Source organism: Micropterus salmoides, unplaced genomic scaffold, assembly GCF_014851395.1.
Source record: "Micropterus salmoides isolate LMB-PRFRI ecotype aquatic unplaced genomic scaffold, ASM1485139v1 Ms_hic_scaffold_9, whole genome shotgun sequence".
NCBI classification, from domain to species: Eukaryota; Metazoa; Chordata; class Actinopteri; order Centrarchiformes; family Centrarchidae; genus Micropterus; species Micropterus salmoides.
The window spans coordinates 26136714-26156451 of NW_024044681.1; the positions used below are offsets into that span (position 1 = coordinate 26136714).

At 41.4% G+C, this 19738-nt stretch overlaps 1 protein-coding gene across 1 annotated transcript; it reads left to right on the forward strand.

Annotated features, from left to right (window-relative positions):
- Positions 1-6232: 6232 nt before the first annotated feature.
- Positions 6233-19167, forward strand: LOC119895377 (A disintegrin and metalloproteinase with thrombospondin motifs 15-like). Its single transcript, XM_038708471.1, has 8 exons — positions 6233-7426; positions 11319-11451; positions 11595-11762; positions 14854-15137; positions 15231-15408; positions 15512-15684; positions 16298-16473; positions 16620-19167. Exons 1-8 carry the CDS (start codon positions 6458-6460, stop codon positions 17410-17412), a joined length of 2874 nt encoding a protein of 957 aa, XP_038564399.1. The 5' UTR covers positions 6233-6457; the 3' UTR covers positions 17413-19167.
- The last annotated feature ends 571 nt before the right edge of the window (positions 19168-19738 follow it).

Consider the following 19738-nt stretch of genomic DNA (forward strand, 5'->3'; position numbering starts at 1 on the left):
ATCTGAAGGTACCAAATCTGTACTGCCTGCCGGATCCCCATCTGCATATGCGCAAAAATGGTCCCATTCAGTCAAATAAGGTTACCACAAATGTGCCTGTTCACAATTACTCGTGTGTTGTTGTCTGTTCTCATCTCAGGGTGTCAAATACCAACGCTTTCAGAAATGTATTTAATGCAAAAGCTTCCCTTCAGCGTCCGTATGAGACGACCCTGGGCATCTTGGTATGATGCCCTGTCTAGAACGGAAGCTAACGTTAGCTAGGTAGCCAGCTACGTTAGTATAACAGACGTTGACAGCTCCCCAAAGCCCCTTACCCTAACCAGTCAGTGACTGCGTGCATGTTGACCGGCTAGGGTTAGCCTCATATGTGTTGCGACATTGTTAAAAATGTACTGTTGAATAAGGTTTTTCATATCTTAAGTATATTCCTATTACATCACCGTCAACTGTTTCATCTCCAGTGATTAAAACACATTTTTTGTTTTCTTGATTTGAAAGATTAAGGTGGATCATCTTGAATAGGCAGATCTGTGGGTGTGACACAATGGTGGATGTCTCACAGTGGGAATCGAACCCAGGTCTCCCACACCAAAGGCAAGCATCTTATCTATGCGTCATCACCACCCCATCAAGCTAAAGTTAGCTAGTTTAAGGTTGGCCAACTCCACACACAAGGACTCGTGACATTTATAATTGATGTAACAATGTTACAAATAATACAACAAAATTACTCTTCTACACTGACAATGTTAACGTTAACTGTTAAGACAGGGTCTAGTTTGACATACACTAACTTAGCTTTTCAATTCCATGACACATTTAAGCTAGCGTAGCCATCAACTCGGTCACGTTCGGAATTCCGTTTAAAGATAAAACCAACCAATGGTTTAACAAGTAGGAGAGACTGACCACGCCGTGTTGACGCTTGTATAAATGACCAATTCCACGTGACGTGATATGAAGGGGGCGTGGCGTGAGCAAGGGCGCGACTAAAGGGCCTTGATGTCACATTAGATCTAGGCTGAATTCAGGGCCGACAAAACGTAGCAAAATATATATTAACGGAAACGAGTTGTGTACGCAATGTATGCAAGCACACTGATTTATACTGCATTTTTAACCACAGCTGTGTTTACAAACGTGTTGCAGCTGATTGGGTAACATCTCTGACACACCCACCAAACGGGAAAGGCCGTTGCACAACGTAGCACAATGTTTCAAGGAAACATGTCCTTCAATCCGAAAACAAACCGGTGCAAAAGGCAAAACATTTTGAGATTGGATTGAACTCGCCCTAGGTGTAGGGTCTAGGTCGAAGTCCATTAGACAAGAAGGCGGCATTTGATCCTATTTGATCCTCCATGATCTGATCCACCAAATCCCCCAAAATAATGTGAAGAAGCAGCAGCAGGTAGGTAAACACAGCTCAGCTAAAGTTGAACGTATAATGTTATTGCATAAATACGTAGCTTAGAATAAATATTTTAAATTAAATTTAGTTATTGCAGTTGTTTAACTTATCAATCTTAACCCTTTCCAACCCATTTAACCAATTAATTGCTATACATTGCTATGGCAACTGGCAGCGCTATAGAAGAAGCAGCCGGTAGCTCCTTCAAACTTTGCTACACTTTTGTTTTTCATCTGTTTTGTTTTTTTTGTTGACGTGATGTGAAGTGGTTGTAATTTTGTTGAGTTCGGTCTTGACAAAATGGGACTCATGTTGACCAAGCAACGGAATTCAGAGACTCATGTGCCCACATCGTTACAGAGACCTGCCCCATCAGGAAAAAGTAGATAAAGACGCACACTCCTGTCTACATCAGTGGTGCTGAGGTAGAGCAGGTGAACTATTTCAGGTTCCTGGGAATCAGTATTGCACAAAACCTGACATGCTGTAGGCTATTCCGAACAGTGCTGCTAACTCATAAGCATTATGGGTGAAGCACTCAAAAACAGCTAATAAGTAAACCTAGAACTTTAGAATTTTACAGTTGAGTCAGATTAAGAAAGTGTTATAAAGTCAGTAGCCTAGAGACAGAAGGAATCATAACAGCCACCAGTAACTTAACATTTTGGCATGTGAGTAGCCTATTGTATCAAGACAGGCTTGGAAAAAAGAAAAAATATGCTTTTAAGTGTGAGGGGGCACTGTTGAGCATAGAGCGCTAGCTTTCTTTTATCATAGTGTGACGCACACAAAATGTATGGTCACATTTTATTTTTATGTAACACTGCGTATAAATTTGAGGTTGAGTCATCAAAGTCCTCCAATGTTTTAGCATTACGAATATGTACTCCACTAAGAGAGTAGGGGGCAGCAGAGTGCTTTCCTACTGCCGGTTGGCGACTGTTTTGATGACGTATCTGTCGTAATCTTGCCATTCTGGTAAGACCGTCAAGATCAATGGCAGCAAGTTTCCAGTGTTGTTCATTTCTCCTTTTTTACAGGTCAGTGAGTTACACAAAAGCACAGAAATGATAATTAGGCATAGTGAATCATTATCTCTTGTATTTAAGTTGTTTTTTGTATTCATTGTGTTATTTGATTATAAGTTACTTACACTCTGCTGTGTGGACGCCCGTTAAGAATGATGTCAGATAGCACTCCCGCTCCTTCAATGTAAATGTCTTAAGAATGACAGTAACGGTAAAACAAACACAAATGTCAGGTAGCACTCCCGCCCCTTAGTCAATGTAAATGTCTTAAGAATGACAGTAACGGTAAAACAAACAAAAATGTCAGGTAGCACTCCCGCTCCTTAGTCAATGTAAATGTCCACCGTTAATGTTTACAGCTCCTGGGCATTTTCTTAGTTTTATATTCAAAGTGTTTTATTTGTATTTTGTTTATAAAAATAGGTTTTGTGTTGGTTATTAAATGTCATTTTCCCTGTTGATATGTGATAGGTTCACATTCCCTTCTAATGGGTCGAACAAGGTATGATGAGTAGGTGGAATATTTATCATATTTGTGTATGAATCTGTGTTTTTTTTGATAGATACATGTTGTTAACTTATTGTAATTTAGTAACTTAGTTGGAAAATGAGTTAGGAGCAGGGGAAAGACACATGACTTTGGAGTGAGAGACCTGGGTTCCACTGTGACACGTCCACCAACGTGTCCCTAAGCATAATTTGCTATTGTAAGTAGCTTTGGCTAAATGGGTAAATGTAACTCATGTACAAACTTCTGAACTGTCTGTCTATATGCTCAGTATGTTTACTGCAAGATTACAGTGAGGATATTCAAAACAAAGGTTTTTGCTCGGTGTTCATTTGTATATTGTTCCTGTTGTAAATTCCCTATTATTACTGTGTTTGTGGTGCAGGATTTGTTCAGTGCTGAATTTAGTGTTACATCAGGCACCTTGTTGGGCAGCTAAGGGGTCCTTATAATATTGAGCCGTTCACGGCATTCTCGTTCATTTTACGTTGATGCCTGTGTGTGATGAAGGTGGGTGGGAACGAACTGCTAATGATTGCTAATTAGTTCCTTTGATATGCAAATGAAGCGTTTGAATTTCGCTATTTCGTTATAACATAACGTTACTAACGTAGCAGTGTTTATTTGATGTTTATCGTGCCAACTGACTTGGTAATAAGCTAAAGCTAAGTTCGAGTTAACGTGTGCTCTTTAAGCTAGTATTTTCATGTACATTGTGTTTTGTTTATTGCAGATACCAGTACAGAAAGAGAGTCAGTCAGACCAATGTAAAGTCTCAGACAGAACCGGCAATAGAGATAAATTCTAACGAATCAAACTGTAAACAGCAAACCAGAAACACAGAGCTATATGTAATTTGGAGTTGTGCTTCATCAGTAAAGCCAAGTTAACTGTCCTACTGTGTCCGGCCTCGCTCTCTAATCGGAGTGTTTGTGTGGATGAGGTGAGGCTCTCCCTAACAGTTCCATTACTTCGTCTACCTGTCTTAACAATTTGTATAGTGTGGGACTTCTTACTTTAAACAATCTTTATTTGCTTATGATTCCATTTAAGTTGAATTTCTTATTTATTTTAATTTATTGGAAAAAATTTTCTTACTCAGCATTCAAAGCTCCCTTTTTTATATTATTTAAGTGAAAGTGCTGCTGATGGAATAAAATTATGCATGGTCACTTTTTACACAAAACACAGTAAACTAAGTAGTAAAAAGAAATTTTGTTTAGCTCAAAGGACTTTGCTCAAGTTATTATCACTTAACGCCAAAAAATCTCATGAAGAATCTGGAATGTTCAACTTTATTGCAAAAAATAATGAAAACGAATTGATTGATAATTATCTGATCAAGCAGTCAATTATTTCTACGTCTATTCAGCTTTGTGCAAGATGTGCCTTATTTTGTGTCTGTTAAGTGTAGAAATGACAGAAGATGTTTAAAGTTTTGATACTGATTGTTTAATAAAGAGAACTTGAGTTGTAATAATGGAGTTGTATTCATATTTTTGAGGACTACTATCTCAGACTATAAGTTGTGCATAATTACATTTATTGAGTAATGAATTAGTGAAATTTATTTTTAATAAGCATCATTGAATCAGTGTAATTTAGTATGCGGAAATCAAAGTTTTTTCTTCTTAAATCTAAGTGTTATATTTAAGTTAAGGTTTACTCAAAAATATTATTACCACTACTTAAAAAGTTTAAGGTAATCAGTTTCCACAAATATTTTATATCTTACCCCAGTTTCTGTTACAACTAACCCAGACTATGGGGAGAAATGTATCATTTTATTCCTTGTGTTTGACACTAAACCATGCATTTTCTGTTTGTGTTGCCGAGATAACGGTTCCACCATTATTTGACAGCAGACACAACTAGTTTATATCACATTTTGAACTAACTGGCTTAAAGGAGCTCTGAGATACAGACAGAAATGTCAAAAATGCTACGTAGGCTACTGTATATGGTAATATTCCCAGTAGTTTCTGTGCTGATTGAACCACCATTTACACACCCCAGATAGCTTTGACTTTACATACTTGACTTTACATTTCTCTTTCAACATGTTTGCCTCTCAACCTCTCACTCTTTCCACATCTGTCTTGAGTTACCATCATAGTCCCCATATGCCTCTCTCAATTTGCCTGTCTCTTCATCATATCAGTGGTAGAGAGGAAGTTTTATCCAGCTGTTGTCACAGTGTAAATCTACTCTGTTGAGTAATAATATAAAAGTATCATCAACAAAATTAAATGTAGCCTAAGTAAAGTAGGCAGGGCCTAACTCATTAAAATTTCCCCATTCAGAGTGTTATTATTATAAATGCATTGGATGAGACTATCACACATGTTACAGCTAAACACAGTGTAAGCTGATGTTGTAGCTAGTTGGTTAATTTTAACTATAGGCCTACACAGTTGGGCAGTTTAGTCAATAAGAAACATGTTTTAAATAATGATCATATTTTCTGTAAATAAAAAATGTTACTGCAAAGAAATTAGTTGCTGCAGCTCAGTAAAAAGCACCATTTAGGCCTATCCTTCTGAAATGTAGTGCAGAAGTATAAAGTTGCATTAAATAGAAACCCCACAGTAAAGTCCAAGTACTGAAAATTGCACCTAAGAACAGTTACTGTAAATGTTTCACCTTATCTCTGCACTCATGTCATTACAGAATACATATGGCAGTAACAATTCGACTATGCTCAGTCTTTAAAATGACGGGTCCCAGTTCCTTTGTTGTCCAGCAGATGTCGCACGCGATTTACGCAGAGAAACAGGTCTGACCATGACATAAGAGCTGATAAAGAATCGCAGTATCATGGTGTTCCTCTAAGGACTTCAGCTAATATTACATTGACTTGTATCATGATCAACTTCTTTTAATGCATATTCCCACAACTCACCGATGTTCCATTTAATGCAATGTTTGTAAGTTATCAATGCATCATTCGTAAGTATATTAAAATTGCTGATCAGTGTGCTGCTCTTTGTGTGTTTATCAACTGCATCTCCACAATGTTTCCAAAAGTATCAATTTAGTAAAGACTGAATGGGGCTCTGCAGATTATGTGGAGGCAGGCAGGGTCTCGGCAAACAAAAACCTGGAAGCAAGATATCTGATAATTCATCACAGTGTGTTTGAGACATGATGATAGGCCTGCTGTATGCTGAGTTTCAAGTGGCCGCAGAAAAAGTCCTGAGAGACGCTGAGAGGCGCATCCAATGAGTGCCTCCAAAGACAGCCCCCTCCAAAGGAGAGATTGAGTTTCCATATTTTTTTTTCCACACATGACGAAAATGCATAACGTCCACAGAAGGACGGAGTCGACTCAGCACACACAGGTGGAGAATGGGAATGGGTCATGACCAGGAGGAGTTTGCACTGAGTGGACTTGTACGTGCTGCATTGTTTTAGAATCCTGCGCATTGGATTATGCTCTTCATCCTGATCTGTGGCTCTCCCGGCTTCCACTGAACTTGCTGATTCAATATAATTTTGTTTCTCTGTATGTCATTGCATTCTTTGTTTAATGCAAGCATCGTCATGTTTATCAGAACAACTTTTCTCCTCTGCTTTGTGGCCTCACTCTCAAAATGTGTTCGTTGCATGGAAAGTGAACTTTGCTTCCCGATTAAATTAGATAACCACAACCATGATAGCGGGGGGATTGACAACGACTTGGATATCCTTTATGGAAAGTGTGTCGTAAAAATACGAGCTTTCCAGCAGGAACTGGTGATCGATTTACATCAGGACTCTAATTTCATTGCCCCTCTCATTTCTAACCAAGACGCCTTCTGGCTCTCTAACACCGATGTCAGCACTGACCTGAGCCGGTGTTTTTACTCCGGATATGTGAATTCTGACCGCAATTCTTATGCTGCTTTGAGCCTCTGTAAGGGTCTACAAGGTGCATTTGGCTTCCAAGGCTGGGAATATTTTATTAGTCCGGTGCAAAATGACACCAAAAGCGCAGAAAGTGCGCACATCATCCGACGCAGAAGCAGCGACCTGAAGCTCAATTTAACCTCTAGGTGCGCAGTGGACAGCGACGTAAGCATCCAGCTTGTGCAATCGTTGGAGAAATACAAGCAATTAAAAGGTTACAGCAATGCAACCGAAACCATGATGAAGAGGATGGGGAGAGCCAAAAGGTTCGCTTCGATTCCCAGGTACGTTGAGACGCTGGTGGTGGCGGACGAGTCCATGGCGCAGTTCCATGGAGATGACCTAAAACACTACCTCTTGACCCTGATGTCAGTGGCCGCGAGGCTCTACAGACACCCGAGTATACTGAACTCCATCAGCATCGTAGTTGTGAAGATCGTGATTATATCCGAGGAGGACAAAGGACCCAAGGTGTCAGGGAACGCAGCCATGACGCTGCGAAACTTTTGCACTTGGCAAAAAAAGATGAACAAAAACAACGACAAGCATCCAGAGTACTGGGACACCGCAATCCTTTTCACTAGAGAGGTAAAACTGCTTTATTTGAGTTAAAACTACAGGCGCTGAGGCAACAGGGGAGAATGTGGTGATTTAGTGGGCGTAATTGCGCACAAATGCGTAAATCTGATGATTGTTCTCAGCAAATACCTTAATTGATCTTGATGATATTTTAAAATAATGACAGCAATGACGACAATGATAAAATGTTCATAGTAATTTCTATGTATAAGTAAGGAATGTTAATAAGAGATGAACTTGGTTTACAAACTGCTGCAGACTTTACATGACAGACCCCCTCCCCCCAAACACTCCTGCAGTGCAAGTTAATTGGTTTCCTCTCAAAACACACTCTCCACCTTTGGTGAACTCGGGCCAGTACCATTACAGCTTTGACACTGAGGCTGGGTCACTGAGGAAATGACTTGAGCTGAACAGAGAAACAGTCTTGATTGCGATTCATGGATCCTTAGAGGGTAGTTTTATAGACTTGGAACCCACCTCCGAGATCTCTTTGCACTCCCAAATATTTGGCTGACGACACAGGATCAGAGATGAAGTCATTGCTCACATTCATTGGTCAGTGTGTAACCCACTGATCTATGATGAACTGCCTTGTGGAATCGAGCCACTCTGATTTCATTTTGACATCAATTAACCCAGCAGATACATGTTTATTTACTGAGAAAGATAATGTTTGGATATTGCTCAGTCAGCAGTCAAAGGGTTAACAGCAAGCGCAATTAAAGTCTTAGATCCTATGCCACCAGGGTTAAAACATCAAAGGTAAAATAATAAGGCGCTGAATTACCTTTGACTGAATGACACAACACATGATGGTATTGGACCTCAAACTAGTGCTTGTTTTACCTATAACTTTGCCAAATGTAAGGACCCTCACTGCCCTCAGGGATGCACCATTCAGAAGTGTCTTGTTTCTCTCAGCCGTTCCCATTCTTCCTCCAGCTGTAGGTTTTCCAGCCCTACCCACCACCTTGCCTGCTCCTCATTTAACAGGCTCTTGAAGGGAGAGATGAAGGGAGGGAGGAGTGATGGGGTGGATGGGGTTCCTATGTGTATGTCAGAGATGCCACATCCCTCCGTGTTTCTGCCCCACGGCTGAAACAAGCTTCTCCGGAGGGGCAGTTGTGCACAGCTGCAGTCAGCCTTCACCACTGCATCTTTACAAGACATTCTTCAATCTGTCCTACCCTTACTCTCTTTTTCATTCTGTTTGCTATAAGGCTCCTTTGTGTGTACAGTATGCTCTTCCAATTCAGGTCATGACACTTCAAAGATAGGCTGTATTTTCCATAAAAGTATCAGATACAAACTTAGGGTGTTACAAGGCTTTGGAATAATTAAGCTCCACATGCAGAGTGGATGTTATAAACTCCGTAGCCAGTTCAGATGACCCCATTTTAACTGTACTGGACCTGCCTACAGACAGTGAGTCATGGGGCTGTAATTTGCTATATAAAGCAGGAATACAGGCGTCAAGAGATTCAGTCACTGTTTGAGTACACATTATATTGGACTGAATGAGTGACTTACAGTAAGCTGCTTTGATCAGAGGTTTGACAAACTGTAACAAGTTCCGTATTTCAGAGGCAGCTGCATTTACCAGGACTGGTTAAATAAAGCTTAGGTTATTTATTTCCTAAATTGTGCAAGAAAAACTAAATGGTCATAATACATGGATACATAGTGTCGAGTGCACAGAGCAGCATTTAGAGTGTACAACAAACACAATGTATGTTTTACACCTCATTTATCACCATTCATCTTCTGTTTAGGCACAACATCCATGCTTTTCCATGCATTTCACTTTCACTTACCATGCAATGAAAAATTACATTTCAGCTTTATTTTGAATAAACATAACATTCAGTCTCTCAGAATGGACTTTCCTCCCTAAAGCAATATACAAGATTGTTTGCGGCTTGCTAACACCACGTTCAAAACATCCAGTATCCAGTACTTAGAGAATATTTTACACTTAAGCTTCAGATATCAAACAAGGTTTCTGCACACATATCCATATTAGTCAGTTTAGTCAGTGGTCTTGTTCTGTTTTACCACGGCTTTCAGTGGGCATTTAAGGCACGTCCTTTGTCTGCTGTTTACCAGCCCACAGTGTAATTTGTAGGTTTTATGAAGACCAACTCAGCGTTGTCCAGAGGCAACTGCAGTTGTCTTTAAACTCTATAGCCAGCATGATTGTTGTGTAAAGAATGTTTACTCAGTTCATTAAGCTACACAGAAAGTTCATTGCATGTGAACAGCCGGTCTCCCAAAGACTAAATCTAACTGTAAATCTGACGTATTTATCTTTCCCCTGGGAGAGAGGGGGGTGGTTACACTTTAACTCACAGTGTGTTTGTCTTTGCTTACGTGATAGATAATGGGTTGAGAAAGAAAGGGGTTCACCCAAATATGTCCGGATGTCATAAACCATGTCTGTGATACTGCTGTCTCAGACCTGTTTTTCCACTCTAAAAAGGACAAACTGAAACTCTGAGCACCCAAAACACAAACTGTAATAGGCCAGATGGTAGTTAAATGCATCGAAATCTGAACACATAATAAATTGGAAATATTTCTTTGCTGAGATAACCTGTATATTGTTTTTAAATTGCAGAAACACACATAAAATACAAAGATAGATGACAGATGTGGGAAGTAGGTCATAGCAAAGAACAAACTCATTGACACTGCTGTTTCTTCTCCCGTTTGCCTTGCAGTTTTTAGTTTTTTTGCTCATAAATAGTCCAAACGTTCAGATGTCGTCTGCACATGAGCACATCTGGACTAGATCTGCACCACGCAAACAATTGTGGTTTTGTGGTTTATTCTAGGAATTATTTGTCATAGCACTCGAGGTCTTCACTTGGCACTGTGTTCAGGCGCTGTGTGACATTGAACCAGTGCTGTGTTTTATCTGTAATAGCTGACCGCTACTGGTTTTCTGTGTTTCTGGGTATGTAGAGACAGCGCCATTTAGGAGCCAGGCAGATAGGCAAGTCTCTGTGGCGGTTACTGTCGAAGTTTTCCTGTGATTACGAGGTTCAGCTCCAAATGGATACTCTCTACGATTGGATTTTAAAACCTTGTGGTGGAGAAATAGGTCATCTGGAAACTCTGCTCTGGCATAGAAATGTTGTGATTGGGGACAGTTACATTACCTCATAGAAGAAGGTGTGCTCTAAACACTGTTGCCCACTAAAAACACAAGGACTGGGAGGTGAAAAGCCTTGCTTAACGCTATGAAATATTTGCCCATTCTCTAGAAAACAAATCTTACTGTAATGACAAGACAACTTAAAGGGAAACCCAAGTTTGCTACAACTTGGGTCTTGTTTTTGTCCATCGTTTATAACACTGTACTCACCAATTTAATTGCTGAGGTCTGGAAACAAGGTAACATCACGAAAAAGAAGTCAGACAGTCGCATACATTTCAAGGTTAGCCATATGTATTTGGGAGAGAAAACAAAGGCCAACTGTAAAATTATTACCCAAACTGTCCATTGCACTTAATGCTGTCCTGCACACACAGTTTACTTGTGCCCTGAGGGAGTATCATGGACATGTCTGGAGTGCTTACTTTAAGTTATACTTCCAAATAAAGTAGTTTAAATAATCAAGCTAAACTGCTGTTTTCTTGCCCTTTGTTTTAGTATTTTGCCATGTTCCCAGACCACAGCAAACTTGGTGATTGGAGAAGCCCAGTTAGCTGATGGGGTCACCTGGTTTAGGGTATCTGACATAATATATTCCAGTGCATCTGAAGATAGACAGATAGAAATGAGGGCCAAGGCTATAAAAACTTAAACTGAAGTTCCTTAAGTGCCATGTTCTGTTGGCTTTTTACCTTTAGAACTGCTCAGATGTACTAATGCAAAATGTTGTTTTTTGTCCAGGACCTGTGTGGAGCCTCCACCTGTGACACTCTTGGCATGGCGGATGTTGGCACCATGTGCGACCCCAAGAGGAGCTGCTCTGTGATTGAAGACGATGGCCTACCTTCAGCCTTCACCACTGCTCATGAGCTCGGTGAGCCCTGGCAACACCATCCATTATTAAATACACATTAGCACTGTAATATTTAATGTTGTGTGAGTGCGTGTGAACAATCACAGTTAAAAATTATCCGTGCAATTATTAAAGACATCTGACATCTCGGCACACCTCGGCAGGACACGTATTCAACATGCCACACGACAATGTGAAGGCCTGTGAGGACGTGTTTGGGAAACTGCAGGACAACCACATGATGTCTCCCACTCTCATTCAGATCAACCGCACCAGCCCCTGGTCCCCTTGCAGTGCTGCCATCATCACTGAATTCCTGGACAGCGGACATGGTGAGTTTCCAAGACCCCTGACCCCTGTGTTTGACTTCAAACTATTAACAAAGGGGAACTTGGCTGATTTTACACATCAAAGTCTGTTTACAGGTCTTGGCGAGTACTACTGCATGTGTGAAAAAAGTTGTAAAAAGCCTTTTGTGGCTCCCTAGGGAGCTGCGTAAAGTCTGATATATTGCTTCAAGTGACACCACTTGAGTCGATTGTGTCTAAAGACTACAAGTTTGAAATTAAAAATAACCTGGGGGTGTGAAGTTATAAAGAAGTTATCTTATCAGGCCTCTGTAGCCCGCTCCTTATCTCCACTTGAGGCTTACATCTCGAGCCACTACTGACATAACACACCTGACTCTATGACCGAACTGTCAGCAGAGAAAAAGAATGTGTGGAATAACAAAGACCATGTCTGTGGTTCTGCTGCATCGATTTTAATACTTTTTCTTCTAAACTTTCCATTATGAGTTCGACAATGTTATAGGAGTGCAATGCTAAATCAGTGGAGTACTCTTGTAAGGGAACTTGAAGCCGCTAACTGTACTTAGCAAATATGTAGTTAGGTGTTGATCACATTAGTAGAGCACATACTAAACTGAACAAAATTATAAATGCAACACTTTTGTGTTTGCCCCCATTCATCATGAGCTGAACGCAAAGATCGAAGACTTTCTCGATGTACACAAAAGGCCTATTTCTCTCAAATATTGATCATAATCTGTCAAATCTGTGTTAGTGAGCACTTCTGTGGCCCATTGTGGCGGTGGGGTTATGGTATGGGCCGGCGTGTGTTATGGTCAACGAACACAGATGCATTTTATTGATGGCATTTTGAATGCACAGAGATGCCGTGACGAGATCCTGAGATCCTTGCAAGGATCTGTACACAATTCCTGGAAGCTGAAAACATCCCAGTTCCTGCATGGCCAGCATACCCACTCTGTTTGGGATACTCTGGATCGGCGTATACAACAGTGTGTTCCAGGTCCTGCCAATATCCAGCTTTGCTCAGCCATTGAAGAGGAGTGGACCAACATTACACAGGCCACAATCAACAACCTGATCAACTCTATGCAAAGGAGATGTGTACCACTACGTGAGGCAAATGGTGGTCACACCAGATACTGACTGGTTTCTGGACCCCCCCAATACAGTGAAACTGCACATTTTCAAGTGGCCTTTTATTGTGGTCAGTCTAAGGCACACCTGTGCACTACCCATTCTGTCTGATCAGCATCTTGATATGCCACACAAAAATGTTGCGTTTGTGATTTTGTTCAGTGCTTATATCTATATTGAATTTTTCACATAATCAGACACTTGTCTTCTCACGGTTCTGTTTGTCAATGGTGAAGATATAACTTCCATGCAGTTGTTAAAGAGGAGCAGGCTCTTCTTTTGGCATTTACTTGGTTTTACTAAAATTTTGTGGGTTAACAGCCTCCTGATTTGCAATATGAATTCAATCATTTGAGGTAAATGCAAGTGAGGGCATGATTGAATTTCAGCATCCATCTATGCTTCACATGTGACATTCTGCCTAACCGCCTAAAGTACCATACTCATAGAAAAGACTAGCAAAAGCCAAAAAGAAATCTATTTGGTTGGCTGCAGATTGTTTGCCAAGCAGGCCAGACCACAGGACTTGGCCTTGGCGTGATGCTAAACGTTTGTTTTAAAACTGCCTCCACATCTGTACCAAATTAGAGAGCTTGTTCTGGGGAGAGTCACCACAGTGGTTTGGACAGCAACGTGTATCTGCCCAGTGTTTCCCATGCAGGTTTACTCCAAATAGACAACTATTTTGCTTCTCTCTGTGACCATTTTCGAGATGGTCTAAGAGCAAAAGAACACAAACTGGTCCAGAGTGGGACATGGAAGAACATTTTTGACTTGACAGGGAGTGATTTATATCTAACAATGTTGAAACTTGGTTTCTCCTGGCCGTCTGTCATAAATCTAGACTTCAAAAAGCAGTGGGGAGGAAAAAAAACGTGTTGCCACATGTTTGAGACAGTTTTCATGCAGTGCTGCGCCCAAAATCATTTGTAACCTGTTCACTTCTACACACACACACACACACATAATACCAGCTATTGTTTTTGATGAGTGCTCTATGGAGAGAGTAGGAAGGAAGAGGTGAGGTCGGGCTTATTCAGTGTAGAGTAACTTGTTTATATATCAGCTAATGAGTGTGTTTATTCTGCCAAATTTGTGGTGAAATGGGAGGAAACTAATTTGCCACCAGCTCATTCACTCAATGCCTTTTTATCTGTTGTGAATTCACCGCAAAACGAATGGCACAATAAACAGTTCAAAGTAAGTGAAGCCAGTTTTTCCCCAGTGCAAATGACTTGTTTTGAATGTGTAAATTCCCCATAAGGGTGAGAATGTGTGTGTGTTTCTGAGTGATAAAAACCTCCTTCCGGAAACCTTCTCACTCAGTGACATTGATCTTTCATGTTTCCAAGCACCTGCTTATCAAACTCTTCATATTATTAGCCTGTTCCTGGAAAGGTTTCTGTGCGACATTTATTTTAAATGGAGTCAATGCCATTGACCTTTGCACTATTTTCAAGCTGCATGCTAAGCAAGAGTTTAAAGCTCAAGTCTAAGAGATTATTCTATTATAAATTCATCCCTGCAAGTCATGCAACAAGGGTGGGCTCAAACATGAGAGGACGAGCTTGTGGGTTTTTAGGGAGAGTTTGAGGATGGGGTGGGGTGGGGGTGTGTGGGGAGCTGATGCATATTTGTGTGTATGTGTCTGTGTGTGGTATGTGGCATTCACTGCATGCACTGCATCAAGCTATACTTTCACTTCAAAGAGCCCAAATCACAAGGGTAATGGCTGCTTACTGCCCCCAACCCACAATCCCACCCACCTACATCACAGACAAGCATTTAATGAAAAGGATACTTGTAGTATTGATGCATAATTATAGAATAGTTTTTCATGATTTGCAATAATATTTTGGTGAAATGTTTGAACTTCCATCTTTAATAAATGTGTGTACGTCCTCATAGCTGGTAGAACCAGAGATGACAGTTGGTATTGCTTCAGTGTGATGCTTACAGAGTCTCCCTCCTCTAGGGGAATGTTTGCTCGACCAGCCTCAGAAACCGTTGATCCTCCCCGACATGCTGCCAGGAGCATCCTACAGCCTTGAACGTCAGTGTGAGCTCGCGTTTGGAGAAGGCTCCAAGCCCTGTCCATTCATGCAACCACAATGCAGTCGTCTGTGGTGCACAGGAAAATCCAATGGCCATTTGGTGTGTATGACTCGACACTTCCCCTGGGCAGATGGCACCCACTGTGGGGACGAACAGGTCTGCGACCGAGGGATCTGCTCTGACAAACAGGTTCAAAATGTGAAGGTAAGGCTCACGCAAGGACTGAGTTCTTGTACCATACCATAATTAAATTAAATTGTTATACTTTCTGAATGCCACCGGTTTGTGTATTTCCAGGTGGACGGCCGTTGGGGTAAGTGGGGCCCATTCGGTTCATGCTCGCGCACATGTGGAGGCGGCGTCCAGCTGTCTAAAAGAGAGTGTAACAACCCAGTTCCGTCAAATGGGGGTAAATACTGCCAAGGGGTTCGGGTGAAATACCGCTCCTGCAACCTGAACCACTGCCCTGACACTGGTATGAGTCGTTCAAAACCGACAACTATGTCCAATGTTATTTTTCCCCCTAGAGCATTCCCACCTCTCACCTTCTGCTCCTTCCCTCCCTTCCCTCTGTGTAGGTAAGACTTACCGTGAGGAGCAATGTGAGACCAGTGGCCGCAGTTTCAACAGTAACCGTATCGCCCCCTCTGTGGTGTGGGTACCCAAGTACTCTGGAGTGTCTGCCAATGACAGGTGTAAACTCATCTGCAGGGCTAACGGCACTGGTTACTTTTACGTCCTGGCACCCAAGGTAATGACAATTTGATTGGTGATTAGACAAAAGTCTAAATAAATTAGATTTTAGATTAGATTTTGAGATATGAGGCCAAGATAACAATGAGTCCATGTGGCAAAATGTGAATAAATGTCAGCCAGCTGCCTCTGGTCTAAGTGCAAAGAGTGAAGGAAGGAATGAAGGAGAGAACAGTTTAGCTTTTTCAGATAGCAAGGTGTGGAGTGAGCTTTAGCAGCAGGGAGAGTCAGTTCACACTTCACTCCATCATAGCGGCTTAGAAAGAGTAGATAAAAGCACTAAGGGGACGCGTAACCGTGAATCAGAGCAGCTGGATGTTACAGAGTCATGACATTGAACCTAACATGAGTTTGCAGTCCTTTATGTGTGCAGTTTAGTTTAAAACTTGAGCTGGAGTTTGGTTCATTTGGTGTCAGCTTTAGGGTAAGATGAAAAAAATGCTTGCAATGGAATTAATTCCCACTTGGGTATATAAATAACCTGGAATAAATATATAAAGTAAACTCAACATGGACTGTTACATGGACTGCAGTGTGTGGAAGATTTTTTAATTCTGTACTGTATAGTGTATAATGATAAGCTAACCTTAAGGTGTTTTTGCACACTCCAGGTTGTGGATGGGACTCCATGCTCCCCAGACTCCACAGGAGTGTGTGTCCAAGGGAAGTGCATTAAGGCTGGCTGTGATGGAAAAATTGGCTCCACTAAGAAGTTTGATAAGTGTGGAATCTGTGGAGGTGATAACAAGGGTTGCAAGAAGGTGTCGGGACTCTTCACAAAGCCTGTGTGAGTAAAACGACAGCATCATGGGATAGCTTTTAGAGAATATTGCTTACGTCATTCTTTTTCCCCCTTACTTAAACATGATAGTATTATCAACTTCACTCCACTATTATAAGCTCTCATTGACTGTAATATGTTTTGGCATGCAGGCACGGCTACAACTTTGTGGTCATGTTGCCAGCGGGTGCAGCCAACATAGACATCCGTCAGCGAGGCTACAAGGGAATGATAAGTGATGACAACTATTTAGCGGTGAAGAACAGCGAGGGCCATTACCTGCTCAATGGGAACTACATAGTGTCAGCTGGGGAGAGAGACATCATTGTAAAGAGCAGCCTGCTGCGATACAGCGGCACAGCTGGCCTCTCTGAGACCCTGCAGGCCGTGAAGCCCTTGGGAGAAGCCCTGACTGTTGAGGTGCTGTGTGCGGGCCAGATGACACCTCCTCGCATCCGCTACTCGTTCTACCTCGCCCGTCAGACCAAGGAGCACAAGACTCTGAAGAAGGAGGGGCATGTAAACTCCCACAACAGTGTCCTGGCTGAGGATAATGTCAAGGAGAAGGAAAGAGACAGCCTGAAGAAGTCCTATAGCAAGGAGGATCCCGCTCTTGGGAAATGGATATCTGCAGGTTGGGTCGAATGCTCAGTGACCTGCGGCAGAGGGATCCAAAGGAGGATGGTGCAGTGCCTGAGACCGGATGGGAAACCAGGGTTGGACTGTGATCCTTCACAAAGACCCTCAGCCACCAGGGTTTGTGGAGACCCATGTCCTGAGTGGCATATTGGGCAGTGGTCGCCTTGCTCTAGAACCTGTGGGAAGGGCTTCAAGAGACGACCATTGCACTGCCAAACCCAAAGTGGGCATCTGCTCCCAAGAGACCATTGCACTGGCTTACGCAAGCCACAGGAGCTGGACTTCTGTAACTTAAGGCTTTGTTAGTGACTAAAACTTATAAAATACAAATCTTTGCTACGTTTTAAAGGGACTGAATTGAATCCACCTGCAAGTATCACACGCACTGTGTCTGTCAGGTGCAGATTTTTCCACCTACACTGTGGGACACTTACTTGGAAGAGCAAGAAGAATATCGGAAGGAGAGTGAAAGCCGCAGGATAAATGCTGGAAGATATTTTTCACTGCCATCACTTGGCTGACTTCAAAAGACATTATTCAAGTCTAACTGATGGCAAAATCAAATAATAGAAGGTCAAATAAAATTTTGTTGAATCCCTTGTTGTGTCAGCAGATACAGAATGCCCATTTGCAAGCAATCAATCTTGTTTACCTTATGAGACTGGAACCTATTTCATGTCACAATATTTGAACTGTGCAGGTTTCAAAGTTTTAGTTGAGTCTTGCATCAGCAAAGCCTTCTGGGTGTCCAAAAATGACATACTTATTTTCCAAGAAGCAGATATATCAGGCAACAGGGGTATATGCTTTGTATGTATAACTTTTTACAAACTGAACTAAAATACCCGTGTGCTGCACAGTACTTCACACAGAGAAAGACAATCCATTTAATGATTAACATTAACTTTGATCTTCATTGGCCATCTTTTAGGTGGTCTTTCAGGGAATCTTTTGAAGTCTTGAAATTGATTCAGAAATTAACCTGATCACATAATTTGCGTGGTTGTGCAGATGTAGCCTTGATTTAACATACTGTCTGTGCTGCTGCTGCATTGTTCAGTCCAATCCAAATATATACATTTTCAATTCGTTGGTTAAAAGCTGTAGGTTCTTCAAGGTTGATACAACATTGGATAGATTTCTGCCGTTAAAACCACTGTTTCATTTGTTCCTAAAACATTCAGTAACAGTAATGATGCAGCCAGCCTTACTTCTTCCAAACAAGGAGGAAATCACCAGCGCTTTAGACCCTGATTTTTCTGCAGACCTCACTCAGCACCAGTCATGGAAACAGTTTAAACTAGATCTGGCTTTCATGACAGATCTGACTAAACAAAGCAGGGCATGAAACAATGACCAGTGGTTTGCTCCCTGTCAGCTGGTGTGGCTGCCAGCTCAGTGATTTCATCAGGCTGCACCCAAAATTGCACTGCTCATTTGAGATAGCCTGACATAGCACACACACCCATGCATGCACATGCACTCACGTTCCTAGCCCCCTGTGTGCAGCATGTTGGATCGCTTCCTTCCTTTATCATTTGACCACAATAATTGTCTTCTCAGTTCATGGTGTTCAGCCATGTTAAGCCATGCTTGTCTGGCAGAGTTAACACAGATAATTTATTATCAATGAAATGATAAAGCGGAGAAGGGAAGAAAAACTGGCAAGCCCTCTGTTATGCTGTACAGAATGTGTGTTTTCATGGATCTCCTTGTTCATGGCCCCACAGCCTGAGCCAAGCTTTCTTCACACTCAATGAAATCCTGTAATCCATTATATTCTTGTTTTGTTTCTTAAAGGGGCCACATTGTCCAGTCCAGCATCCATATACAGGATGGATTTTCATTTTTATTATTATTTTTTTTTTAATCAGCTTTTGCACTTTGTACAGCAAAAGAAACACATGACCTACATGGGCTGCATTGTATACTATGTATACATTTACTCAGCTCTGTGCATAAAATGTAAATACTTTTTTAATCTTTTTTTTACACAGGCATTTGTAATTGTCTTTGACTTCCGTATATTTATTCCTAAAATAAAGCCATTATGAAAAGTTATAATGATTATTGCATCTATTTTCCGGTTCTGCAATGATTTAATGTCATTAGTTGTGTTTCCATCAATAAACGAGTGGAAGCATGGCTGATAGCAACTTGCCCACTTGACACACATTTCTGAAGACCTCTTTCCATTTTTCTGAGATCCATGGTCTCTAGGTCCATGTGACTGGTTTTGTGTCTGGTTTGCCACCTCTACTTCTTGTTTATTACAGCCATGTAACTTAACATCAACTTCTGACGTAACAGCACTTATATATATAGCGTTATATTTCAAAGGTTCGCCTAAAATATGCTTGACAATTAGATGGAAACATGGCTAATAATGAGGCCTGGTCACACTAGCATTTAAAACAGCAAAATTTGGCAGCAAATACAATTACTTCCAGTGCAATTGCTGCAATTAGTAGATTCAATCATGGGGGTGAGGTAAATACATGCACATTTTTAGGCTTTGACCCCCAAAGTCGCGCCTTTGACTAATAGTCAAGTCAGCTGCAGAAGTTCACCAACTGGCCCAACAAGTAGTCACTACATCACCAATCTGCCAGAATCAAACATTTTGCAAAGA

Coding starts and splice junctions, on each gene's coding strand:
- LOC119895377 (XM_038708471.1), top strand. CDS start 6,458: ATGTCATTGCATTCTTTGTTTAATGCAAGCATCGTCATGTTTATCAGA. Junction 11,763..14,853: donor ATTCCTGGACAGCGGACATG/GTGAGTTTCCAA, acceptor TCCCTCCTCTAG/GGGAATGTTTGCTCGACCAG. Junction 15,138..15,230: donor AACAGGTTCAAAATGTGAAG/GTAAGGCTCACG, acceptor GTGTATTTCCAG/GTGGACGGCCGTTGGGGTAA.